Source organism: Panthera uncia (assembly GCF_023721935.1).
Source record: "Panthera uncia isolate 11264 chromosome E2 unlocalized genomic scaffold, Puncia_PCG_1.0 HiC_scaffold_19, whole genome shotgun sequence".
NCBI classification, from domain to species: domain Eukaryota; kingdom Metazoa; phylum Chordata; class Mammalia; order Carnivora; family Felidae; genus Panthera; species Panthera uncia.
Window position 1 is genome coordinate 15037062 of NW_026057588.1, and position 27952 is coordinate 15065013.

The following is a 27952-nucleotide window of genomic DNA, read 5'->3' on the forward strand; positions in this document are numbered from 1 at the left end:
TAAATTTATGGTCATGTTAAGAAACACTTCTCCATGTATTGCCATCAAATTTTGCTTAATACATTTCAAGGCTATTTTATTTAGATCTACAGAAATTAATAAAATTTCTTCTTGATGGATTTTCTCTTTTAAAACCATTGAGCAACCCCAGGTCCCATTCAGTGCTTCTAATTAGTCCGTTCTCAGTACTGTTTGCATTTGCCTTTTTTGGTAGTATTTGCTATACTCACTTTTTCATTTTCATCTTGATATTCTTGTTTTGTGAATAGAGCATCCTATTCAAGTACTGGAAGCCACAGTCAGAACAATTAGGTAAGAAAGATAAATACAAAGCATCTAAATTGGAAAGGAATAAGTGAAACCATCTCTATTTACAGACATCATTTTATATATAGAAAATCCAAGTGAACTCAAACTGATAAAGCTAATCAACAAATTGAGCAAAGTTATAGAGTACAAGATCAACAAACAAAAATCCGAGAAAATAGAGAATTCTGGTTTCTTGAGGGATCTTGGCTGATGGGTTGCCACTGAGTAATGAATTGGGTGACCATGGGGGTATGAGTACTATATACCCTTTAACTCAAAGTTTCTTAGATTTGGCCAATGGGAGCCCCTTCAAGCTGGCCTCTTGTGTCTTGCTGACATGTTTCCATCATTCATTAAGCATCTCCTTAATTTCTGACAGATAGTAAAGGCTCATTTTGTACTTTCTCAGCCCCGGCCCTGGAATTCACCATTTCTCTAAGAAATTATAGTTGCTTTCAGTGGAGAATGATATTTAGGAACCAAGACCTAGGTAATAGGTGTGCTCATTGGTCTTAGACCATCTCTGCTGACAGAGCTAGGAAATTTACGTGTGTGTGTGTGTGTGTGTGTGTGTGTGTGTACACAAATACCTGTTTATATCTGAAAAAAAATCAGTTCATATGGATACTTCCAATTTCAATCCAACATCACAATGTTTATTCTAACCTTCCTTTCCACATCTGTAACTCCCTTTTCTTTCTTTTTTAACGTTTGTTTATTTTTGAGAGAGACAGAGAGACAGCATGAGCGGGGGAGGGGTAGGGAGAGGGGGAGACACAGAATCTGAAGCAGGTTCCAGGGTCCTAGCTGTCAACACAGAGCCCAATGCGGGACTCAAACCCACAAACCATGAGATCATGACCTGAACCGAAGTTGGATGCTTAACCGACTGAGCCACCCAGGTGCCCCTGTAACTCCATTTTCTTATAGTGAAAAACCTGGTTCTCATTATCCATCATATATTTACTTATTTGCTCATTCTTGGAATACATATTAAGTAGTTTCAGAATTGCTAATGCATACAATTGTGATAAGCATACCTACTCATTGGAGTTCATTATTTTTGTAGATCTTTTTGTCTTTGGCCTGAGGACAAATTACTTACTACATTTGAATTACTTGGGTTAGTTCTTTTTCCACCCTTCACTGTGGTTATGTTATTCATTTGATTTCTGTTTGTGTTTAGTTTTAGGGTTCTCTTCATCTTTGCTGTTGTGAACACATTTAGGGTGTCTCCCATGATTCTCACTCCTAATAACCACACTGTTGAGTAATCCCCTCCCCTTGAGTGTGGGTGGGACTATGAGCAGCTTCTAACCAACAGAATATGGTAAAGATTATGGGCTATCACTCTTGTTTTTATGTTAAATTGTATGGCAAAAGTGAAGGGATTTTGCAAGTGTAATTAAGGTTCCTAATCAGTTGACTATGTAGGGGAAAGGGAAATTATACTAGGTGGCTCACCTAATCTGGTAAACACTTTAAGAGGGCCTCAGTCAGGGCACCTGGGTGTCTCAATCAGTTAATCGTCCAACTTCTGGCTCAGGTCATAATCTCATTGTACATGAGTTCAAGCCCCACTTTGCTGACAATGCAGAGCCTGCTTGGGATTCTCCCCCTCTCTCTACCCCTTCCCCACTCACTCTTTCTCTCTTTCTTAATAAATAAAAACTTTAAAAAAAGAGCCCTGAGTTGGGCTCTGTGCTGACAGTGTGGAGCCTGCTTGGGATTCTCTCTCTCTCCCTTCTTTCTGTCCCTTCCCCCACTCTCTCTCAAAATAAATAAGCATTTAAAAATTTAAAAAAAAGAGAGACTCTGAGAATCAAAGATTTTCTCTTTATTGCTAGCTTTGAAGAAACAAACTGCCATAAATTATTTTTTCTTTCTATTCTTTTTAAAAGTAGGTTTCACATCCAGCACAGAGCCCAATGTGGGGCTTGACTCACGACCCTGAGATCAACACCTGAGCTGAGATCGAGTCAGATGCTTAACTGACTGAGCCACACAGGCACTCCAAACAGACTGCCCTGAATTCTATAGTCACAAAGAAACTATTTCTGCCAACTACCTAAAAGAGCTTGGAAGCTAACCCTTTACTTGTCAAGCCTACTGATGAGACTGCAGCCCACCTGACAGTTTAACTTCAGCTTTGTAAGACCCTGAGTAGAAGAGCCAGCTAAGCCCAGATTCCTGACCCACAGAAATTGAGATAAATGGGTCTGTAGTAATTGGTTGTATAACAACAGAAAACTAATATTTGTTAATTTTATCTACTCTTTTAATATGTGAAACACTAACATTTCTAAAAGTCTAAACTACACAAAACAGTTCACTCAGGGAAGTATAACTCCCTCAATCACTTCTATTCCCTCCCCTCCCCATATGCTCTTCCCCTTCTGGATTTGGACTCAAGGCATCAGAATGTCTGGCTGTGGGCTGATGTGCCAAAGCCAACAAGAAATAGATACGGCAAGAATTAGGTTCTCTCAGCCAACATGCAGAAGCTGCAATGAAAATTAGGTTAAAAAAAGCTGGAAGGCTCTTGAGAGAAGAAGAAAGTCATATAAATTCCTTGTGATACATCAAAATACAGGTAAATGAATATGCATTTAAATATTTTAGGATAAAACTCAAATGGTTTTGGCATGTATCATTTTTTCATGATTTCACACTAAAGCCAAATTTTTGCAATTACTCAACCAACTGCATTTGATAAAAGGTATCTACTATGAAAATAAATGATATAAAATACTTTTGATATAATCATTCAGCTGCTAAGCCAACTGAACGTTTTGCCAAGTGGAGAAATAAATACCTTTATTGTAAAAGCCACTTCCACTTGGGCATTACATAACTTCCAGCTAAAAGCATCTTAATTGAAATTCCCACATTCTTACTCCAACTGCCAACCTTTCCACTGAGCTACATCCACGTCTAAATGCCTACTTGATATCACCTCTTTAACATTCAACAAGTATCTCAAGCTTAACATGACCTCACCCTACATAGTCACTGTTTACCATCTTAGTAAATGAAACTACCATTCATGTAGATGTTCGGGATGAAAATTTAAGTATTGTATTTAACTTCTTTCCTTCCCATTCACATCCAAGCATCAGCCAGCCACTCCTGTTACTTCTACACTCAAATTGTATCATTTTGACCATTTTTCATTGCCTCCAACATTTACTTCCCTACTTCAAAGCACCCTATCTTAACAAAATCAGTGGTGTCCAAACAGATTGTAGAGGAAGCAAACCTGCCACTGACATTTAGAGACCTGGGTCAACATACAAGTAGAAGTCGCCAGCCAGCTCCCTTCTCTTAACCATCTCCACCTTTGTCCCACACCAAAAAGGGGCCTCATGTTCACATTGGTGGGCACTCCAGATTGTATGTCTAAGCTGTCTAGTCTCACCATGTAGCTACCACTTGGCCACCTTGTGCACATAGGCAGCACATTGACCTTCCAGAGGACAGATGGAGGGAGGGAGCTTTGGACACAGAAGAGGCACAGACTCTGGTAGCAGCCTTGAAGCTACTTGAGTGGAAAATTCGCAGATACCCTGAGCACGGTCTAAAGGAGGTTTCACGCTCTGGACACGAATGTGTCTTTGCATCTCGATTTCTCACCAGGAAGGAAAGGGGCTTGGCCAAATGAGGGCCAAACTGTGACCCTTTGTATGTTTAATAATTATTAAAATGTAAAATATATTTGTTACTAGATACTGATAATTGTATTAACCGAATCGTTAAAAATCTTTTTGACACTTATAGAGTGTTTTGGTCACAGGGAAAAATTAAAATTTCATTTTTGCTGCAGAGAAGTAAATCAAGATGATTAGTAAAAGATTTTTAAGGATAGGCAATTATTGCATTAAGACAAAATTCAGTGGTGAAAGTTGAATGGAAACGATTTCAAGAAAAAGGCACAGTGCACACTTTCCAAACGTTAAAAAAGCTTATGTATGTTTAATTGATATTGGTATAGAAAATATGCTACAATGGTATCTTTGAGTCATTTAAACTTATAAAGAAAATACTGTAGATGTCAATAATGTAAAAGGGGATACATTAGTTTTTGAAACTGTTGTAAGGGGAAGGTAGCAAAACATTTGAAAGACCACTACTCTGATAAAAGAAGATCAAGTTTAGTAAATGATGTATCAAAGTGTACCATCACAGACACGTGATGCTAAAGAGAAGTAAATGAGGTTGACTCCTATCTCATACCAGCTATCTCAACTTTTACAAGTTGTCACACTCCTGAGTCCCCCAACTGAAAAATTGGATAGGAATATTTATTTGTACTATTGTGAAGAACAAATGAAATAACATTTATAAAGGAAATTGCACAGTGTTTGGATCTTAGACATTCCCCAGAAGTCAGCCATGGGTTTTTTATTTATCTGGATTTGACATTCATGAATTATGGTGTGAGAAGATTCTTCACTAGTATTAATAGTAGGGTCTGGATTCTTTACAAATGCCCCAATAGGCAGTGCTAAGTAAGCCCTGGTAAAATTGTGCTTTATCCGTCCCTAGGCGGGATTAGAGAAAAACATTCTAGTGTAAAGAATATGGGTGGTCCCTCAAGCCAGTCAGAGTGGCCAAAATGAACAAATCAGGAGACTACAGATGCTGGCGAGGATGTGGAGAAACGGGAACCCTCTTGCACTGTTGGTGGGAATGCAAACTGGTGCAGCCACTCTGGAAAACAGTGTGGAAGTTCCTCAAAAAATTAAAAATAGACCTACCCTATGACCCAGCTGTAGCACTGCTAGGAATTTACCCAAGGGATACAGGAGTACTGATGCACAGGGGCACTTGTACCCCAATGTTTATAGCAGCACTCTCAACAATAGCCAAATTATGGAAAGAGCCTAAATGTCCATCAACTGATGAATGGATAAAGAAATTGTGATTTATATACACAATGGAGTACTACGTGGCAATGAGAAAGAATGAAATATGGCCCTTTGTAGCAACGTGGATGGAACTGGAGAGTGTGATGCTAAGTGAAATAAGCCATACAGAGAAAGACAGATACCATATGTGTTCACTCTTATGTGGATCCTGAGAAACTTAACAGGAACCCATGGGGGAGGGGAAGGGAAAAAAAAAAAGAGGTTAGAGTGGGAGAGAGCCAAAGCATAAGAGACTCTTAAAAACTGAGAACAAACTGAGGGGTGATGGGGGGTGGGAGGGAGGGGAGGGTAGGTGATGGGCATTGAAGAGGGCATCTTTTGGGATGAGCACTGGGTGTTGTATGGAAACCAATTTGACAATAAATTTCATATATTAAAAAAAAAGAATATGGGTGGTCAATCAAAATAACTAACACAAGAAATCTTTCTTGGCTTCTTCATTCTAAATTTGATTTTATTCTCAATTCAGAATGACTGCCTTCAAATAAGAAAAAGCTAAAAAAAGAAAAAAACCTAAACACATCAAAGAGGGGCAGCTGGGTGGCTCAGTAGGTAGAGCATGCAACTTTTGATGTGGGGTCATGAGTTCAAGCCTCACACTGGGGTTTAAAAATTTTTTTTAATTAAAAAAAAAAACACATGAATGATACAGAACAAATTGGTGGTTGCCAGAGGCGGGGTATGCAATCTAGGTGAAATGGGTGAAGGGGCACCTGGCTGGCTCAGTTGGAGAAGCTTGCAGATCTTGATTCCGGGTCGTAAGTTAGAACCCCATGTGGTTTAGATATTACTTAAGTAAAACTTAAAAAGAAATAGGTGAAGGGGGTCAAAAGGTACAAACTTCCAATTATAAAATAAATAAATCATGGGGATGTAATGTACCGCATGGTGACTATAGTTAATACTGTATTGCATATTTGAAAGTTGCTAAGAGTTAAAAAGTTCTTATCACAAGAAAAAAAACTTTTGTAACTATGTATAGTGATGGATGTTGACTAGACTTATTGTGGTGATCATTTCACAATATATACAAATATTGAATCATTATGTTGTACACCTGAAAATGACATTATATATCAATTATATCTCAATTTAAAAAAGAAATAACTAATATAATCTAAGTTTATTTTTAAAAAATCACATACCATGAATTTCACACTTACTAGGATATTGTGAACTGTTAAGTCATGGGGGCAATTAGTGGTTCACCATGAAATATTTATATTAGATGACACAAAGTTAGAAAATGTATAAATCAATATTTATTATCAAAATTACAACAAAATAGGTAAAAACATGAGTTCATCCAAATAGCTACATGTTATATACTGATAGCTATTTCAGAATTTGAATTGCTTTGTTATTAAGATACTATTACTAAACATGCACCATTTTTTGTTATTTAATAGGATTCCTTTATAAGGAAGTAGTGACAATGTTAAGAAAAATTTCTAAGAAGAAAAAGTAACATGAAAAATTATATGAATTAATTTATTTTCCAGAAAATTTAAAAAGGATCATAGACTGATCATTTCCCTGTCATAGTTTCGGCTTCAAGCATGCCTTTCTCTATTCTGAGATGCTGGAGCTGGGACTTTGACAAAGATGTCCCAGTCTCCCTTGCTACTGTTATAGTTTGCCCATGGAGGCATTAAAGGGAGACTGGAAGGCTCAGTACGGAGAAGAAAAGGGGAAAGGGAGAAGGAACTCACTTGTTTTCCAGTTCTTTCAGTATCTCTAGCAGTAGAGGAGGGCTATAGCTTGCCTGCAAATTCTTTTTGCTTTCTCAGCACCAGACTGCTAAACCCAGTTAACAGTCATGTTAACAGACTCCTCTTCCAAACTCTTAGGTTCTGATAAATCCTTCCTCTCTCCTTTGTTCCCTAAGCTCTATGGTGTTAGCTGTTTCTTGAAGTTACAAATCTGTCCCCTTTTTGCTCTTTCAGTCATCCAACATTGTATAATCAATTTCCTGTAATTAAATATTGTTTGAAATTACCAGTATAGTTCTGCTTTTTTTTACTATATCCTGATGGACATAGTCCTAACCACAATTTGTTTTAGCAGTACAACCGCTTACTTGTGGGAATACTTTGAGGACCACTGTCCTACTCTACTGGAGATGACTAGACTCAAACCAGTGTTGGACTTGGTGGTATGACATAAGAAAAGTAAATAAGGGACAAAAAGTCTTCCTATGATCAATTACTGACATTTGAAGAGATAGTCGTACACAAACTTCCTCTTTAAAAAAAATTTTTTTTAATGCTTATTTTTTGAGACACACACACACACACACACACACACACACACACACACACACAGAGTGCGAGTGGGGGAGGGGCTGAGAGAGACTGGGAGACACAGAATCCAAAGCAGGCTCCAGGCTCTGAGATGTCAGCACAGAGGCCGACATGGGGCTTGAACTAAAGAACCGCGAGATCATGACCTGGGCCAAAGTCTGATGTTTAACCGACTGAGCCACCCAGGTGCCCTCAAAGTTTCTCTTGAAGGTATATTATGCCAGTCAAGAATGGAGTATCTTAAATTTCTAGCATTTAGTATGAAATGTCCAAGATGATCTCTATCCTGCACTGATAATCAGATCCAGGGAAGAGCTGTTTGATGTATTGGTCAAGTAGCCAATCACAGTTATCCAAAGAACACTTACCTAGTACATTTCCCCACTGAAGCAACCCAATTATTAAATGTTCTAGAGCCTTAAAAAAAAAAAAAAAGGTGCTTGACTTCTTCTGAAAGTAACAGTGCCCAATTTCACATTATAAACAGCAAATCATTCAACCCTACTAGCCACACTCCTTTTGTCCAACTCTCCAGCCTTAGCTATTAGAGGTTTCTTGATGGAATGGGGATCGGAGGATTTATTCTCCAAAGATTGGTTCTCATTTCAAGAACTTCCCCCCTTGTTTCCACATACCTCTATTTACCAAGATCTTGACTTGGGTGCACCTTCCAGATCTTCCAGGGTCTGGGGGTGGGGAAGAATGCTGCTTTGTTCAGAATTTCGACTGTTGGAGCACCCGGGTGGCTCAGTTGCTGAAGCGTCTGACTTCGGCTCAGGTCGTGATCTCAGGGTTTGTGAGTTCGAGCCCCACATCGGGCTCTGTGCTGACAGCTCAGAGCCTGGAGCCTGCTTCGGATTCTGTGTCTCCTTCTCTCTCTGCCCCTCCCCCACTTGTGCTGTCTCTCTCTGTCTCTTAAAAATAAGTAAATTTAAAAAAAAAAAGAAAAGAAAAGAAAAGAAAAAAAATATATTGACTGTCAAATACTTCCTCCTTGACCAAATTTTAGTTAGGCTCCTCTGGACTCTCTTCTCAACTAGGATTCAACTTTTGGCTTCAGTGTTTGTCTTTGCATTACCCAGTTTTAGCAAGAATTCTGTCAACTCAGTTTAGCCAGACCTCTTGATATCTCATTACTCTTAATATCTAATTAAAGTCTTCATCCACCCAGGCGATATCTGATATCAAGAACTCTCTTGGTCAGTCCAGCAAGAATTTCCCCTTACCTTTGATGTCTCCTCTTAATTTTCCATCCACTGACTTCCCCCCACTCCCACCAACTTGCTATTGCATATAAACCCTATTTGTTCTTTCTGTATTTGGAACTGAGCCTGGTTCTATGCTGAAGTTCTTCTCCCCTATTGCAGTGTTCCTGAATAAAATCTATTTTTGAACTTCTTTAACTACTGTTCAGTTTTGGTTTTCTTTATCATCACTCAGGGCCTCGCTTTCTTGTCTTCCTGACTGTGGATAGTTTTCTTGAAGCTGGACCCTAATTGAAGTTGTAAGGTAAAAAGGTGGAAACAGCATCAGGAGCACCCCCAGAGCTACTGGCTATCATATTATAAAGGGCTCTGGTGCAAATGAGCGTCTCCCTAACAAACGGAATGTAATCACCCTTCTGTGGTATCACATTAGGTCCTAGTAGAAAAGGGATATAAACATGAAGGTAGCAGTGACCCGGCCCATGGCCGGGGATGAGGGGTGGCGTGGGGGGCTGGGAGAACAGTTAGATCTGGAGACAGTCACACACAAAGGCACACAAAGAAACCTCTTCCACAGGCTCAACACTAAAAGCCAGCCCAGAAACGAATAAAGCTCCACCTCTGGTCACAGGTAAACTCCTTCGACCTCTGGCGTAAGAACACAAAGAAATGCTCGTCCATTTCAGGCACAGTCCCTCTCACAAACCCACAGGCACCCTCACATTCTCGGCGTCACACATCGACCCACAATCACGGGACGTGATTTTAAATACAGAAGCTGACTGCACTGACAGAAGGCTTCGCCCCGTGGTGCACAAGCACAAAAGTGTGCAGCGACGGTCACACAGAAATCGCCACATCTGAGAATTCAGTAACAATCACGGACGTGCGCAAATTCACGGTTCCCTCACGCACAGCCGCCCACAGTCACTTGCGTGCCCAAGATCCGCCAGGGTGGCACACGGTTCTCGGGTCAAGACTCCCACGGCTGCGGCCACCTGCGCAGGCGCGGAGTAGAGGCGGGCCTTGGGGCCCTCTGGGAAATGTAGTTCAGCAAATGAAGGCCGCGGCGCAAAGCTCTCTGGGGCTGGTGGTTCGAAGGGTCCTAAGGAAAAGCTGAGCTGCGTCCAGTCCAGCTGGATGTGTCCCCAGAGGAGCTCGCGGTCCCGCACGGCTCAGTCCCTGCTCCGCTTCGCTCCGCGGGGCATTCTGGGAGGGGACGTCGTGGGTCTCGGGTCGCTGGGCGGGTTTCCAGAGCCCGCGGCGACGGGAGGTGAGTTGGGCCTGGCTGAGCGCGGGAGCCAGAGGTCAGGGCCGGGCTTGAGGTGGACCGTCAGGGACCGGGATGGGGCCAGGGAGGTGCCCTCAGGGGTTCCTGTATAACTGTGTGAGAGGTCGCGATGTGACAGAATGTGATCTTGTGTGGCACCGTGTGTGTGATTATGAAAGATTATATGTCTCAGGTATAAAACTGTGTGTGTCTGTGTGTGTGTCTGTTTCTGCAGGTGTAACTATGTGTTACTGTATATGGGTTTGTGAGAAACAGCGGGTGTGACATTGTGTCGCTGTATGAATATGTGTGATTATGTTTGACTACTTGTCTCTGTGGATATAACAGTGTTTGAATGTGTGTGACAGCAGGTGTGATTGCGAACCCATGAGCATCTTTCTCTGCAGGTATAAATTTGTATGAGTAATGGTGACCGGATGTGTGACCTTGTGTCCTAAGTCACTGCGAGATTGCGTGGGACTGTCTGTCGGAGTAATTGTGTGTCATCATCTCTGTCTTTGGGTTAATGCCACTGTGTATGTGTTTGACATTACAGGTGAGCTTGTGTGACCATGTATAGTGTATGTGTGTGACTGGGTGAGAATTTGTATGTGTACGTGAGACTGAAGGCTTGATTGTGTGGGACCTAGTGTGTGATTGTGGGCGCAGAAAGATTAAAATTACTTGCCCAAGTTCAGACAGTTTATAAGTGACAGAACAGGGTCTTGAGCCTAGGCAGAGGCCTTGCTTTTAATTACTAAACTCTCTTGGTCTTTCCCATACTGTGAGAGTGAAAACTGGGGGCCTTGGATTCTGAAGGTGTTGGAGAGGATTGTCCCTGGTCTTGGACGAGGAACTGTCAGGATATGGGAACTTAATGTGGGTCTCGTCCTTCAGTCCCCTTGTGAGTCACAGAACCCAGTCTAAAGACATTGTAGTGAGACCATCCTCAAACTGACTGCTCTGGGGATGGAAAGCTCAGTCTGAAAGCCAGGTCTTCCTCACCTCAGGCCATGCAGTTTCAGATTTTAGCTTTGTCTTTGTCAAAACTCTTCCACGTTTGGTGCTGAGAGAGGCCAATCCATGGCTCTTTTTCTGATATACCAAGTTAGCTAAATTTTGCTTCTGACTTTCATAGTTAATAAAGAAAAACGGTCTCATTTCCTTTCCAGATGTGTGTAGAGAATGTAAGCAGGAACGAGGGTAGCACTTCTTTACACCAGCAGTTGGCAGTGAGACAGTGAGGAAAGAAAGGTTCTGAGAGATGGAGTAACTTGCCCAAGGTCATGCAGCCAATGAATGAAGGAGTGGAGAGTCACCATGCGCCTGGGGGCTATGTGAAGCCCAAGTCTTTAACATCACCTTCTTTCGGAGACTGATGGCTTATCTCAAACTTTGGAAGTATTACCCAAGTGATGCACCACTCTTTGCAGACAGAAATATAAAAGACATTTTTGGGGGGCGCCTGAGTGGCTCAATCACTTGAGCTTCTGACTCTTGATTTCAGCACAGGTAATGATCCCAGGGTCCCCGGATCCAGCCCCATGTTGGGCTCTGTGCTGAGTGTGGAGCCTGCTTAAGATTCCCTCTCTCTCTCTCTCTCTCTCTCTCTCTTTCTCTTTCTCTCTTTCTCTTTCTCCCTCTGCCCCTCTCCCCTGCTTGCGCTTTCTTTCTCTCTCTCTCTCTCTAAAACAATAAAAAAGTAAAAGACATTTCTTTTATGCAGATGCTATGTAGGGCTCCCAGATGCAGAGAAGGCTTCATTGATTCTCCTCTCAGGTTGCAAAGGCTTTTATGGACAATTTCAAGCTGTGTTGCACTAAGGAAATAACTTTCTCAGAGACTGATTGGCCAGTGCAGAGTAGCCCAGGTTTAGGAAGTCGTATATCCTGAATTCTAGGTCAAACATGACTGTCCTCATTTTCAGATTGAAGAAATGTTGGCTCTGAGAGAACAACAAATATTTCAGGCTGTGCAATTTGTTATTGGTTTGTATTAAAATTTAGCAATGCCTGCCTCAAGCTCTATTTCTGTGAAGTAATAAAGGTAATATCTGCATCTCTGAAAATGCCTCTCTAGTAGATATATGGCTTTGATTCCCCAGGTTATGTTAAATAATTCCCATTCAGACATTGTAGGCTCTTGAAAGAGGACCAGTTTTGAGTCTCGTCGCAGTTGATTCTTACGACTTTGAGTTAGTTGCTTTAGCTTTTTGAACCTCAGTTTTACTTGTTGGCAAGATAAGGATAATAATATTTACCTTTGCGTTTTGTGAAGAATAAAGAAAATAATGACATATGTAGGGGTGCCTGGGTGGCTCAATCAGTTGAGCATCTGACTCTTGGTTTCAGCCCAGGTCATGATCTCAGGGGTCACTGACAGCGCAGAGCCTGCTTGGGATTCTCTCTTTCCTTCTCCCTCTGCCCCTTCTCTGCTCGTGTGCGTGCGCGCTCTCTCTCTCAAAACAAATAAATGTTAAAAAAAAAAGATAATGGCATGTACAACATGTGTAACATCGCTATTTATATTACAGGAGGCCCAGTAAGATTGATTTATTCATTTAATAAATATTTTTTAAGCTTTTATTTTGAGAGAGAGAGAGAGAGAAAATGAGTGAGGGAGGGAGGGGCAGAAAGAGATGGAGAGAGAGAATCACAAGCAAGCTCCATGCTGTCAGCTGGGAGCCCAATGCAGGGCTTGATCCCACGAACTGTGAAATCATGACCCGAACCAAAATCAAGAGTTGGATGCTTAACCCTACTGAGCCACTCAGGCGCCTCCATTTAACAAATAATTTTTGAGTGCCTGCAAAGGTTCTGGCATTATTCTAACACTAGAGATACAATCAGTGAACCAAACAAATCCTAGTTCTATTATATCCCACACTGTTGTTTGGGGAGACAACAATAAACAGAGAAAAAAAGTAACATGTCCAATGGTGTCAAAAGCTACGAAGAAAAATCACAATAAGGAAAAAGAGACTGGAAGGGAAGTTATCTTTAGATAGAATTTTCAGGAAAGTGCCTCTTATGTGGTAACAACTGAACACAAACAGGAATGAAGAGAGGGAGTGAGCCATGTCCAGGCAGAAGGAAAATCAAAGGTAACGGCCCTGAAGATGGACTGTGCACAGTGTTTGAGGAACTGTAAGAAAACCTGTGTGCCTGGAGTGGGGCGAGCAAGCGGAATGAGGGTAGGAAATGAAGTCTAAGGGGCATCCAAGGGCCAGATCATAAACCACCTTGTTGGCCATTTAGATTTTGTTGAGTTCAAGCTATATGTTCTTAATACCAGTGAGGACTTCAGGGGTTAAATTAATCTGTGGCCTTTTCTCAGATCTTAGAAGGCTTAGGGCTGGCCTATGCAAGGAGGCTGTAGAGACCATAAAGGGACAAGTGTTCTATCTTTGTGAATCTCTCAGATCAGCAATCTGGGGCTGGTTTGCCATTTTTTTTCCCCTTTAATTCTCGTTTCTCAGGACATTGTTCTCCAAAAGAGAAGATTAAAGAAGAAAGGAAGAATGGCTGTTGGACTTTGTAAAGCCATGTCTCAAGTAAGTTGGTGTTTTCACTTTGTTTCCAGAAATTCTACTTCTTTTTTTAGGACTTTGTGACTTCAGAAAGTCACAAATAGCCCAGTGAGCACTCTCACACTTGTCTCTCTCAACTACTTCATATAATCTCTCTATAAATCACTTAGTATCTTTTTTACTCAGTGCTGTGCTCAAATATGTGATGGAAGAGAACTATCCTTTTTAGATAGCTCATGATTTGTTATGCTGGGGATTAGTGCAAGTGGAATAAAGGACAGAGGTGTGATTATTGAGCGCCCTATTAAATAGGGAAGTCAAGGATGGCCTCTCTGAGGAAGTGACATTTAAGCAAAGAAAAACTTCAGTGAAAGTAAGGATTAGGTTTCGTGGAGATTTGGAGAAGACCTTTAAAAGTAGAAGGAATAGCAAATATGAAGTTATTATGGCGGGAACATGTTTGATGAGCTCTAGGAATATCATTGAGCCAGTATCCTCAGAGGGAAATGAACACTATGAGATCAGAGGAGTAGCTGGGGAACAAGTTATATAGGCCCTTGAAACTCATGACCAGAACTTTGAGGTTTGTTCTAAGAGTGAAGGAGAGTCATTGGAGTGTTTGTAATGTAATTTGATTTATATTTAAAAAAATTTTTTTTATGTTTATTTTTAAGAGAGAGAGAGACACAGAGCACAAGCAGGGGAGGGACAGAGAGAGAGGGAGACACAGAATCTGAAGCAGGCTCCAGGCTCTGAGCTGGTAGCATAGAGCCCCATGCGGGACTCCAACCCACAAACCATGAGATCATGACCTCAGCCAAAGTCAGATGCTTAACGAACTGAGCCACCCAGGCACCCCAATTTGATTTATATTTTAAAAGGAAAATAGAAAGGAATTAAGGGTGGAGTGGGCGATCAGTTAGGAGACTACCACAGTAATCTAGGTGGAAGGTGATAGCTGCCTGGACTGTGGTGGTATCATTGGAGCTGCTGGGATTGGGGTATATGTTGGAGATAGAAAATGTGGGATTTGGTCAGGGGTTGGTTGTGGAATGTGAGAGGAAGAAAGAAGTCAAGGATAACTACAAAGATTTTTGACTTGGGCAACTGTACAAATGGTTGTGCCATTTACTGAGATGGAAAGACAGGGCAGAATGAGATGGGAACAAAAACTGAGTTCTAGATATATTAAGTTTGTGAGATTGGGTATCCAAGTACAATATTGATTATACACTGGAATCATGATTGGGGGTGTGAATTTGAGAATGATTAGTGTATTTAAAGCCGTAGGACAGGATAGGATTATCTGATTGTGAGTGTCTATAGGAAAGATGCCCAAGGACTCAATTTAGGTATTCAGTATCTAGAGGCTGACAAGAAGAAGAGGAACCAGCAAGAGAGACTGAGAAGGACTGATGTAGAAGGAAAACCAGAAGAGTGGGGAAGTCAGAAGTACAGAGTATTTTATAGAGGATGTGACCAACAGAATTAAATTCTTCTGAGGAAGATGCAGACTGAGAACTGACCATTGGATTTGGTAACATGGAAACTACTGATATTCTTGACAAGAGCTACTTCATAGAGGGGTTGAGATGAAAGCATCATTACAGTGGGTTCATGAGGGAACACTGGCCTAAAAGGTGAGAATCGAGATGAGTCTAGACCTACACTGCCCAGTAATGTACCCAGTAGCCACATAAGACTGCTCTGAATTAAGATGTGCTATAACATATATACCAGATTTTTAATTTTTATTAGTATTGTTATTTTTTTATTTTAGAAATAGAGAGAGAGAGAGTACAAGTCAGGGAGAGGGACCAAGGGAGAGAGAGAGAAAATTTTAAGCATGCTCCAAGGAGCCTGATGTGGGGCTTGATCCCAGGACCCAGGGATAATGACTTGAGCTGAAATCAAGAGTCAGACATTCAACCGACTGAACCACCCAAGTGCACCAAATATATACCAGATTTTGAAGATTTAGTACAAAAAAAGAATGTAAAACATCTCATTAATAATTTTTAGATTGGGTATATGTTGAAATAATATTTTAGATATAATGGGTTAAATTAAGTATATTATTAAATTTACCTATTTCTGTTAACCTTTTTTTCCTTTTTTGCAATATAACCTAGTGATTCAGCATGACATTTGGTCTTAAACATCTATAAAATGTGTTTTATACTTTTTTCTTACTTTTTTAAAATAAGTTTTACAGTGAGATTAAATAAGATAATAACTGTAAAATGCTTATTAGGGTGTCTGAAATGTAGTAATTGGGCAATAAATAGCAGAATATAAATAGCAGTTATTCTTATTTTTTCCATTATTGAATCTATTTGCTTTGTTGATGTAGCTACTAAAAAATTTTCAACATTTATTCATTTTTGAGAGAGAGAGACAGAATGCGAGTGAGGGAGAAACAGAGAGAGAGGGAGACACAGAATCTGAAGCAGCTTCCAGGCTCCGAGCTGTCAGCACAGAGCCTGACACAGGGCTTGAACCCATGAACTGTGAGATCATGACCTGAGCAGAAGTGGTACATTTAACTGAGCCACCCAGACGCCCCCTAAAAAAATTTATTACGTGGCTTACATTGTATTTCTATTGGATATTGTTGATGTAAACAACTCTTTGGAAGAGTTTTCTTATTTTTTTAAAAGTTTCATTTAAGTAATCTGCACACCCAACATGGAGCTCGAACTCACGATCCCAAGATCAAGAGTTGAATGTTTCTCTGGCTGAGCCAGTCAGGCACCCCTGGAAGAGTTTTGTTAAGAGCAGTAAGGAAATGGGACAATAACTACAGTGAGATTGTGGAAGGGACTTTATCTATTTATAAGATGAAAGTATTGCATCGGTTTGTATACTGATAGAAATAATCTAGTAAAGTGAGAAAATACCGATAAGGGAGATATCTTATATCTTCCTGATAATTACAAGGGAGAGAGGTGACAGTGTCTTTGTATGGACAAGTGAAGGGATTGGTCATAGATAGGAGCCTAGAGTTTTATGCATTGAAACAGAGGGAAGACAGAATATATGAGTATGGATACAGGGCAGCAAGGACTTGTAATGAACAAGAAGATGAGGAAGTTCAAAGAGAGAACAGAGTTGGTGGTAGTTTGAGAAAGAGAGACAGAAACTATGAGAGTTGGAAAGTGAATTTATTAGGGAAGTGTAGTGGTGCTTTTGTGGAATCTCTGGTCATATCCTAGAAGTACATTGGGTTAACATTTTATCAGTCAGGGTTCCAGCAAGAAACTCAAAAGGGGACTCTATAAGCTATGATCAGTATATAAAGAAACCACAGAGGATAGTGCTATACCCTGGGACTCATAACAATAAAACTTGGGCCTGAACCCAGAGACAGAGAGATCTGAGTGCAGAGGGCCACTGACAGACATTGTGACCTAGGAGTGAAGGACAGGGGCCACACAGGGCGGAGCTGCAGGGAGGGTGCCAGCAGAGTAAAAATTGTGCTTCGCTTGCCTCTCTCTCATCTCTTGTCTGTGGCTGAACCCAACTGAAGATGGGGTCGGGAAAGGGAGTCTATTAATGCAATTAATACAGGTCAACCTCACAGGACATAGAGAAGTGTAGAGGGGCACACGGAAGTTATACAACAGTATGTATTTGTCTGATGTTTTTTCTCTGGCCACATTCAACCACATTTCTACTATGTGGAATAACCATATTTAATATTTATTTATTTTTGCAATTTGATGGACAACAATAGAACATTTAATTTGAAAGCACTAGCAGAAGAGATTATTTTCTCCATAAATTTAAAATATAAAGACCAGCTCAAAAAATAGAAAACTAAATAGAGCAATGTGCAAGAAAGAGTTAACATAGCAGGCCCGAAGCTGCTGTGTTTAGAAGAACCCACTTGCAGGTTGATTTGGCTGGCGTCTGAGATCTTGGCACTAGATTCATTCTCGGCACTGATAGCGATTTTATTATTTTTAATAAAAAATGAGATCATACTCTGCAAAACGGAACTTAAAATGTCATTTTAAGCATTGAGTACTCTTCCTTCCTATGGATATACTATAGGAAACTACCATTTATACACTGAGTGGCAAATATTTACTGTTTACAATGTGACCGGTTTTATAATAGACACTGGATAATCAAGAGATTGTAAAACAGATATCCTTCCCTCATACAGGTTATAGTTCAGTGGTGTAGGCTAAACTCTTATTTTTTGATATGTAAGTTTTTTTCCAGATGTAACCTTCCAATGAAAATTCTATCTAAATATCTTCACATATACTTTATTATGTCTTCAGGACACATTTTTGGAAGTTTTTCCTTACATATAGAGTCTAAGTTTCAGACCATACCCTTTAGTCAAAGCCCAATTTAAGGCCTTTCTTCACTTCTCTGACCCATGTGATATCCCAGTTTGGGGAATATAAAGGAATCATCCCTATAAGAATTTCCTGATACATAGTGTATGTAACATAAAACAGCCTTGTTCACATACTTGCATGCTATAAACTCATGTTTCATGCCATAAGCTATTTTTTTCCTGTGTATAGGTCTTTTTTTATTTACAAAAATGTGAAATGTTTTTCTCTCAAAATATTCGACAAACTTGGACATGTACTTGCTCCCCAATAATCAGTTTCCTTGGACCACTTAGAGAACTCTGGCAGAATTCATCTTTTCTGCCAGGACCATATGGGAGCACTTGGCAAATGAGATTTTTTTTTCTTTTTTCTTTTTTTATAATTTCAGGGTTTGGTGACCTTCCGAGATGTGGCTCTAGATTTTTCCCAAGAGGAATGGGAATGGCTGGACCCATCTCAGAAGGATTTATACAGAGATGTCATGTTGGAGAACTACAGGAACTTGGTATGGCTTGGTAAGGATGTCTCCCCATAATTCAGAATCTTCCCTCGGGTGTTTTTGCTTCCTCCATTAGGAATATTTAGGTCATCTTAAGTGCTTAGCTGAATTTCTTCTTCCTGTTCCCAGGAAATAATTTGAAGTAGTTTCAAAGAGTTAGAAATGAATAGTTCCCATTGTTGGAGAAGGGTGGTTTGGAATAGCAGCATCAGTATGGCGTAGGAATTTGTTAAATTGAAAATTATAGCATCCCACTATAGACCTACAAAATCAGAAACTCTGGGAATATGCCTAGTAATTTGGGTTTTAATGAGCCCTCCTAATGATTCTGATGCCCATTAAAGTTTGAGAACCACTGTGGTTTCTGATTCAGTAGGTCTGGGTTGAGGCCTGAGAATTTGCTTTTTTTTTTAATGTTTATTTATTTATTTTGAGAGCGAGAGAGAGAACACATGTGTGCTGAGCAAGCAGGAAAGGGGCAGAGAGAGAGACTCCTAAGCAGGCTCCTATCTGTCAGGGTGAAGCCCAGCTTGGGGCTTGAACTCACAAACCATAAGATCATGACCCGAGCTGAAATCGAGAGTAGGACTCTTAACTGACTGAGCCACTCAGGCGCCCTGAGAATTTGCATTTCTAATAAGTTCCTAGGTGGTGGTGCTTCTGCTCTAGCACTTTGAGAACCACTGCTACGGAAAGAGTTTCATCTTCATCCTTCATACCAACATCATTCCCTTCTCTGGCCCTTCCTCTAATTGCCTTTCTTGCTTAATGACCAAAAGATTGCGTTTGAGTCCTAGAAAGGCTAAAGCAAGTTGATTGTCTCTGTGTGTCTCTTTCTTGCTCTCATTTTTCTTCTCCTGTAAACAGGACTCTCCATTTCTAAGCCCAACATGATCTCCTTATTGGAGCAAGGGAAGGAACCTTGGATGGTGGAGAAAGAGATGTCAGATGGTCAATATGCTGGTGAGTGACAGGGAACTGGACAAGGAGTGTTGTTGTAAGGTGCCAGCCCAACTGGTCATGAGAATGCTTCCCTGCACTTGAGGAGGCTACCCTGGGCTTGGTGGGGGTGGGTTTCTCTCTATTTCTATCAAAGTATATGCTCTATGATTCGTCTAGAAATAACCCAAATCTCAGTCCTCGCCAGCTCTTTTCCTTTTAGGATCGGAAATGTGTACATTTCCAGATTTCATTTTAGAGTTTTTATTTTTATCCAAGTTATTATAAAAGTTATACATGCACATTTCTTAACGAGTCAAGTAGGTTTACAAGGCATATTCCCTTTAAAAAGGCAGTCTTTTGTCCACCTCCCTAGCTTCCCTCTCCTTAAATGGACCAACTTTCTTTACTTTTGCAACTTTTTTGATGTTTTCTTCATTTCTTTAACAAATACGTATATGTTGCTATTTCTTAATTACTTTTTCAGGTTTAGTCGTCAACCAGTATCTTCTAAGAAAATAAGAATTTTGTTTTTGAAAATAAGAATTTAATACTTTCTTATCCTAAATCAAATACATGTATGTGCTCACACACATACACACATACACACGTGCACAAACACACACACACACACACACACACACACACACACACACACACTTCCCATCTCCTCAGTATCATAATTTTGATTGAATCACTGTTCAGGGTTTATATTATTGTGTTTATATTATTGTGGCTATTAAGTGCTAGTCATAGCCATTCTGTGTATATACCAAGATTACTTTTCCTACACAACTTTTTTTTAATGTTTATTTATTTTTGAGAGAGAGAGAGAGAGAGAGAGACAGAGCATGAGTGGGGAAGGGGCAGAGAGAGAGGGAGACAGAGAATCTGAAACAGGCTCCAGGCTATGAGCTGTCAGCACAGAGCCTGATGTAGGGCTCGATCTCAGAACTGTGAGATCATGACCTGAGCTGAAGTCAGACGCTTAACCAACTGAGCCACCCAGGTGCCCCTCCATACAACTTTTTATTTTTCCTGGAGTTAATAATTTCTGGGGTGGGGGTGGGGTTGTCTATTTGTTTGTTTTTTTTTCCCCCTTGATTTTCTGTATACCTATTCCTCACTCAATTCCCAACTCTCCATCAACTATCTAAATCTCTTAAGACAGTCAGACACATTAGCTAATCTATTGATTTTATCATCGTGGAGGAATCTCTCCCAGACTCTTCAGATATACTTCAGTCTGGACAAATCGCTCATTACATCTGCTTGCGCTCAGTTGGGGTTTACCTGATGTTTTCTCGTGATTAGATTGAGGTAACGCATTTTTGGAAAAAGTGCAACAGAAATAATGTTAAGTTCCACTCAGTGCAACATACTGGATTCATAATATTGATATGTCTTTGATCACTTGGTAAGGTAGTGTCTGTCTGGTTTCTCCAATGTAAAGTTACTATTTTTCTATTTGTAATTAATAAGTATCTTAGGGGAGATACTTTGAGGCTATTCAGTGTCTTTGAAACTTTTGCCCACTAATTTTAGCATCCATTGCCCCATTGGATCTTGTCTGCAATAGTTATTACTGTGATATTGACCTAATGTTGATTTTTCCATTTCCCTCCTTTACATATATTAATTAGGATTGTCTTAGAAAAACTGTTTCTTTTCTCCCATTTATTTATTCAATTATTTCTTTATGGAATCATGGATTTTTATTTTTTCTGAGGGAGATAAAGCCAATAAATCATTATTTTGTTGCTCAAATTGCCCTAGCTTTGACCATTGGGATTTCATTCCAGTTGGTTTCTTTGACCTTTTAACATGCTCCTATCCATTTTCGAGCACTTCCTTCCTCCCCAGCTCTGGGTGTTCCCGGTTCATCTTGTTTTCCTTGCCCCAGCCTTGAATCAGGTCCTGCTCCTAGGAGCTCTGGTTCCTTTTATTGGGAAATGATGTTTAGAAACCAAGGTGTAGGTGCTATGAGTGCTCATTGCTACTGGGATGTCTTTGCTCCTAGACCCTCACAGCAGATTGAGCTGGAAAATATATGTATATATACCAACACACACAGGTACACAGACACTTCTATATTTATTTCTGTCTCAGTTTTTTTTATATATATTAAAATTACCAGTTTATTTTGATATCTTGATTCTAGTTTTACTCCATAGGGCTTATTGTAACCTTCTTCCTTATCTGTAATTTGTTGTTCTAACAATAAGAAACAATGTATTTACTTATTTACTCAATTTTAGCATACACAAAATTTCAGAATTTCCAAGATACTCCTCTGTGAGAAACAAATTTACTAACTAGATTACATTATTCATATATGGTTCCTTTTGTCTTTAGTCTTATAGTATTCAGCCAAAATACTATTTTTCAAAGTTACTTAGGTTAGGGGCGCCTGGGTGACTCAGTCTGTTGAGCGACCAACTTCGGCTGAGGTCATGGTCTCATGGTTTGTGAGTTCGAGCCCTGCGTCGGGCTCTGTGCTGACAGCTCAGAGCCTGGAGCCTGCTTCGGATTCTGTGTCTCCCTCTCTCTCTGCCCCTCCCCCACTCATGCTCTGTCTCTCTCTGTCTCAGAAATAAATAAACATTTAGAAAAAAGTTAGGTTAGTTCTTTTAGGTTCATTTGTTACTGTTTGTATTCTGTTTGGGTTCTTACCACATCGTGGTTGATTTTAATTACTTATTTTTTTGGTATCTGAAACATTATTATGCTTTTAAGAATCAGAGCTATACAAAAATACGTCCTCAGAAATGTGTTACTCTCTCCTCATCCCCACTATCCTATTTTTATCTCCTTAACTTCTTCCTCTCTCTTATCTGCTTCTTGTAGATACCAATCTCTGTATTTTCAGGTTTGTCCTTTTTATGTTTCATTTGTACAAATGAGCCAACATATGTATAGTTTCTTGTAAGTCTTTGTACATTACATGAAGGGTAGCATACTGTAGATACACTTTGCATTTTATTTTTCTCACTTAACTATATACACAGGCAATCACTCCATATTATTCATGGAGATCTTCCTCATTTTTTTAACAGCTGCAAAATACTTCATTATGTGGGTGTTATGGTAATTTACTTAACTACTTTCTGATGTGTGGACTTTTAGCTGTTTGCACTATTTTACAGTTATAACCAGTGCTTCAGTAAATAACCATGTTCATACGTATTTTCATAATGTCAAGGCTATGTTTTCAGGAGAGTTGGAAATGGGATTCCTGAGTAAGTGCATATGTAGTTTTGTTAGGAGTTGCCACATTCCCCTCCAGAAAGGTTGTGCCAGACTACTTCTGTATTAATTTTGTATTGCTGCTGTAACAAAGTACCACAAATTTAGTGGCTGAAAACAACAGGAATTTATTATCTTATAGCTCTAGAGGTTAGAAGTAGAAAATGGGTCTTACAGGACTAAAATCAAGATGTCAGCCAAAAAAAAAAAAAAAAAAAGTCAGCAGCCTGCCTTTTTTGTGAATGCCCTAGGGAAGAATCGGTTTCTTGCCTTTTTATGCTTTTTTTAGGACCTTTACTCAGACTTCTATTTTTAATTTTTAAAAATCACTTTATTTTAGAGGCGCCTGGGTGGTTCAGTCAGTTAAGCATCTGACTTCAGTTCAGGTCATGATCTTGTAGTTTGTGAGTTCGAGCCCTGTGTCGGGCTCTGTGCTGACAGAGCCTGGAACCTGCTTTGAATTCTGTGTCTTTCTCTCTCTGCCCCTCCCCTGCTCACACTCTGTTTCTCTTTCTCTCTGGAAAATAAATAAACATTAAAAAAAAAAAAACCACTTTATTTTACATGTGGCATTTACATACAGTATAGAATTGAGTCTTGCTTTGTGAACCAATCTAAGTATCATTTCAATTTAATAGGTGAAAATCCAGGTACATTTTTGATATGTTTGGGCTTAACTCTGTATATTGTTTTATGTGATGTTTTCTGGTATTTACAGTTTTTAAAAAAGACTTTCACTTGTCTGTTTTCCTAGCCTTTATTTTGGTCATCTAATACTATAGCTTTTATAATAATGAGGAAGATTTTTTGTTGTTGTTGTTCTAGTGTTGTCTTTGAATTTTTTTTTTTTTTTTTTTTTTTTTTTTGGCGGGGGAAGAGAGACAGCAGGAGAAGGGCAGAGTTAGAGAATCCTAAGCAGGCCCCATGCCCAGTGCAGAGCCTGTCTCAATGGGGCTTCATCTCTTGACCCTGAGATCATGACCTGAGCCAAAATCAAGAGTTGGACGTTTAACTGACTGAGCCACTCGGCCATCCCCTTTTGTTCTAGTGTTATTGTGCTCTGTTTCTATATACAATATTTATTCTTTCTATTACTTAATAAGTTGGCTTTAAATAAACTAGCCCTTGATTTTTTAATCTATTACAGATGAGTCAATTTGTTGTTCTCTTCCCAAATTTTGTTAGTTGTATGTTTTTTATATTGTCACAGCATATTATATTTACATGCTGTTCTGTCACATTTATTCCAGCCTTTCATTTTGTCTTTTATGGGTAAATATATTCAGTGTTTTTCACTAGATCCTTTTGCTAAAATTTCTCTGGAAATTTCTCTAGATTGTCCTCTAGCAGTTTCCTCAAAAAGAGCTCATGAAAATAATGTCCCCTCCCCCAAGTTCTATCTTGTTCATAATTGGCCATTCTTCCCTTAAATTTATTATAGCATAGTATTAATGTTGAATATTGTTTATGAAGAAGTCTGATGCCAACTTGATATTTTCCCTTTAAGTATATAATTAGCTTTATATTTTGTTCTGGTCTCCTAGATGGTTCTTTAATTAAAAAAAATTTTTTTTTGTCGTTTATTCATTATTGAAAGATAGAGACAGAGCATGAGCGGGGGAGGGGCAGAGAGAGAGAGAGACACAGAATCCAAAGCAGGCTCCAGGCTCTGAGCTGTCAGCACAGAGCCCGACGCAGGTTTTGAACTCACAAACCATGAGATCATGATCTGAGCCAAAGTCGGACGCCCAACCGACTGAGCCACCCAGGCACCCCGATGGTTCTTTAATTTTAAAGTTATTTAATTAGATACGTCTCAGTCTGACCATTTTGGATCACTTTTTCCTGAAATGTGTGTTGTCTTTCAGGATGTAGAATCGAGTTTTTATTTCAGGACATATTTTTATTTCTTTTTATAGACAAAGTGAAGAATACAGGAAAGTACAGTGACTAATACAATAAATGGCTACCACCCGGAATTGATCATTGTTAATGTTTTGACATATTTTCATTTTTTGATGAAGAGATAAACTGTCTTAAGTACAAGTTCTCTTTGTTTCTCATTCTCAGTTCATTTTTCCTCATCTGCTTCTTGCTCTGAGAAGCAACAACAGTCATGAGTTCATCATATGTCCTTCTAATTCATTTTGTAAACATATTTTGTAAATATCTATGCATTTGTTGAAAAAAGTTATTTTCTTTTCTTTAATGTTTATTTATTTTGAGAGAGAAAAAATGTGTGCATGCACACACAAGCCAGGGAGAGGCAGAAAGAGAGGGTGAGAGAGAATCCCAAGCAGGCTCTGCACTGACGTGGGGCTCAATCCCACAACTGTGAGATCATGACATGAGCCGAAACCAAGAGTCAGTTGCTTAACTGACTGAGCCACCCAGGCACTCCAAGAGTGTTTTTATTTTCATAGGTAGTATTCTTTACATTTTCTTCTACAACTTGCTTGAATTACTCAACATTTTCCTGAGATTTATCCTTGGTAAATCTATATGTAATATATTTCCATTTTTTAAACTGTTGTATACTATTGCATGTTTTGAATTTGCCACGTTTTATGCAACTCTTTCCCTATAGATGGCCATTTAGATTGTTTCTGTTTTTTGCTAACTCACATAGTAGCAGGGTATGTTTCTATGCACATGCACGTAAGAGTTTGTCAAGGATTTGTACATAGTAGTAAAATTGCTGGAGCATAGGAGTGCACACTTTGTTTTACTTGATACTCAAACTGCTCTTGAACATGATGGTATTATTTATACCTCTACTAACAATATCTGAGAGTTCTAGTTTCCTTATTCCCTTGATATTCTCCATCTTAAGTTTGTGATATTGCCCTTGATAAATTTTTACCAGTATGATGAAAGAGAAATGCTCTTGAAGTTGTTTTAATTTGCTTAGTAAGACTGAGCATTTTCCCGGAAATGCACTGTCCATTCAGAATTTCTGTTCTGTGAATTACCTTCTCATATTTTTAACCCATTCTTTCAGGTAAGGTTATTTGGCTTTTTCTTACTGACTTTTAGAATTTCTTTTTGTTAAAAAAAATTTTTTTTTTTTTATTTTAGAGAGAGAGAAAGTGCATGTGAGTGGAGTGGGGTGGGGAAAGGGAGAGAGAGAGAATCTTAAGCAGGCTCCATGCTGAATGTGGAGCCTGACCTGGGGCTTGATCCTGCAATCCTGGGATCATGACCTGAGTCAAAATGACCTCAGTCAACTGACTGAGCCACCCAGGTACCACTAGAACTTTTTTAAAACATATTCTGAGTATTAATCATTTTTCTATGATACGTGTTTTTGTCGTCTTTTCCAGACTCTCCCTTGCCTTTTACCATTGTGGTGCCTTCTCTCACCCAGTTTTTTTTTTTTTTTTTTTTTTTATGTTTATTTATTTTTGAGAGAGAGAGAGACAGCACAAAATAGGGAGAGGCAGAGAGAAAGGGAGACAGAGGATTGGACCCTTAACCTACTGAGTCACCCAGGTGCCCCGACTCACCCAGAGGTTTTTTTTTGTGTTTTGTTTTTGTTTTATTTTTTTATTATTTTTTTTAATTTTCTTTTTTATTTTTTAAAATTTACATCCAAATCAGTTAACATATAGTGCAACAATGATTTCAGGAGTAGATTCCTTGGTGCCCCTTACCCATTTAGCCCATCCCCCCTCCCACAACCCCTCCAGCAACCCTCAGTTTGTTCTCCATATTTATGAGTCTCTTCTGTTTTGTCCCCCTCCCTGTTTTTATATTATTTCTGTTTCCTTTCCCTTATTTTCATCTGTTTTGTCTCTTAAAGTCCTCCTATGAGTGAAGTCATATGATTTTTGTCTTTCTCTGACCAATTTCACTTAGCATAATACCCTCTAGTCCCACATAGTTGAAAGATTTCATTCTTTTTGATTGCTGAGTAATACTCCATTGTATATATATACCACATCTTCTTTATCCATTCATCCATCATTGGACATTTGGGCTCTTTCCATACTTTTACAGTCTTCTCCTATAATCCATCTGAGCTTTAATTTTAAAATATGATGTATTAGGCCTTTTTTTCCACATGGAGTTTTCCCAGTACTGTTTATTTGTCAATTTCTTCTCTATTAATTATAATGTCACCTCTGAAATATGCTAAGTCCTTATGTTTGCATGAATCTTGTTTCTGTCCTCTGTTTTTTTGTTACATTGATCTATTTACTTATTCCTAAGCCAATGCTATACTATTTTCCTTACTATGTAGCATTATATACCTTTAGATGTTTGGTTATTGTTGGTATATAGAAAAAGTATTAATTTGCATTATTGTATCATCTATCTAGCCAGTTCAATATACTCTTTTTTGTAGTAGGTTTTCAACAAGTCTCTGAGTGTATTAGTCAACATAAATCTAATTATTTTAACAAAGCCTCAGTGAATAAAAACAATAGGGATTGTTTCTTGCACATGTCACAGTCCAGTGTGAGGTTATCCTGGGCCTCTGCTGCATGCTGTCATTCAGCTATACAGCTCTATTTCATCTGTTGGCTGTGTCATCTCTTAGGACTCACCATTGCCTGGAAGTCCTCTGCTGAATCCTCTGAAGCCAGCCACTGAGAAAGAAAGGGGGAGATAGAAACACACGCACACACACACAAATGGATGAAGGATCTCTCAGGACGTTTTTAATGGACTGGTCTGGAAGTACCATTTGTGGCATCTATCACTTCTGATTAGCCAGGATTCAGTCACTTGGTTGCAAGGGAGTCTGGGAGATGTTTCTATGGACTTAAGAGGAAAAGGCAAACTATTTGCTGGATGTAATAATACCTTTCCAGTATATATGTTCCCTTTTCCCTTTTCTTATTTTAATTCTACTTTATCAACCACAGTTTCCATATTTGTGTTGAACAATTGCTATAATTTTTTTCTTTCTGATATGATGGGACATTTTTAGGGGTTTCAAACTAAATGTGCCTATTTTTTTCTATCCCTAGCACTATGTATTGTATGTACGGATGTATATATTTTAAGCATGAGAGGCTTTTGAATTTTATATATTTTCAGCATCTTTCAAGGCAATTATTTTTTTCTCTTTTACTATTTTTTCTTCTATAAGAGTTATAGATGAAAAATTCTATAAGAATTTATAATAGGGGCACTTGGGTGGCTCAGTTGGTTAAGCGTCCAACTCTTGATTTTGGCTGAGGTCATGATCTCATGAGCATGAGATCAAGCCCTGTGTTGGGCTCCATGCTAAGCATGGATCCTGCTTAAGATTCTCTGTCTCCTCCACTCATGCTCTCTCTCTGTCTCTCTGTCTCTCTCTCAAAATAAATAAATAAACATTTAAAAAAAAGAATTTAAAAAACAAACAAAAAAAGAATTTA

General features: G+C 39.2%; 1 protein-coding gene across 2 annotated transcripts in view; it reads left to right on the forward strand.

Annotated features, from left to right (window-relative positions):
* The first annotated feature begins 9801 nt into the window (after positions 1–9801).
* ZNF527 (zinc finger protein 527) overlaps positions 9802–27952 on the forward strand; it is a 33512-nt gene continuing 15361 nt past the window's right edge. Inside the window, exons 1-4 of one of the 2 annotated variants that reach the window (XM_049622114.1) lie at positions 9802–10018; positions 13494–13568; positions 18288–18414; positions 19266–19361. In XM_049622114.1, the coding sequence (XP_049478071.1) occupies positions 13536–13568; positions 18288–18414; positions 19266–19361 (256 nt within the window). In that variant the 5' untranslated portion in view covers positions 9802–10018; positions 13494–13535. Of the gene's footprint in view, positions 10019–13493; positions 13569–18287; positions 18415–19265; positions 19362–27952 lie in introns of those variants that run through there. The other variant, XM_049622115.1, reaches the window with a different exon arrangement.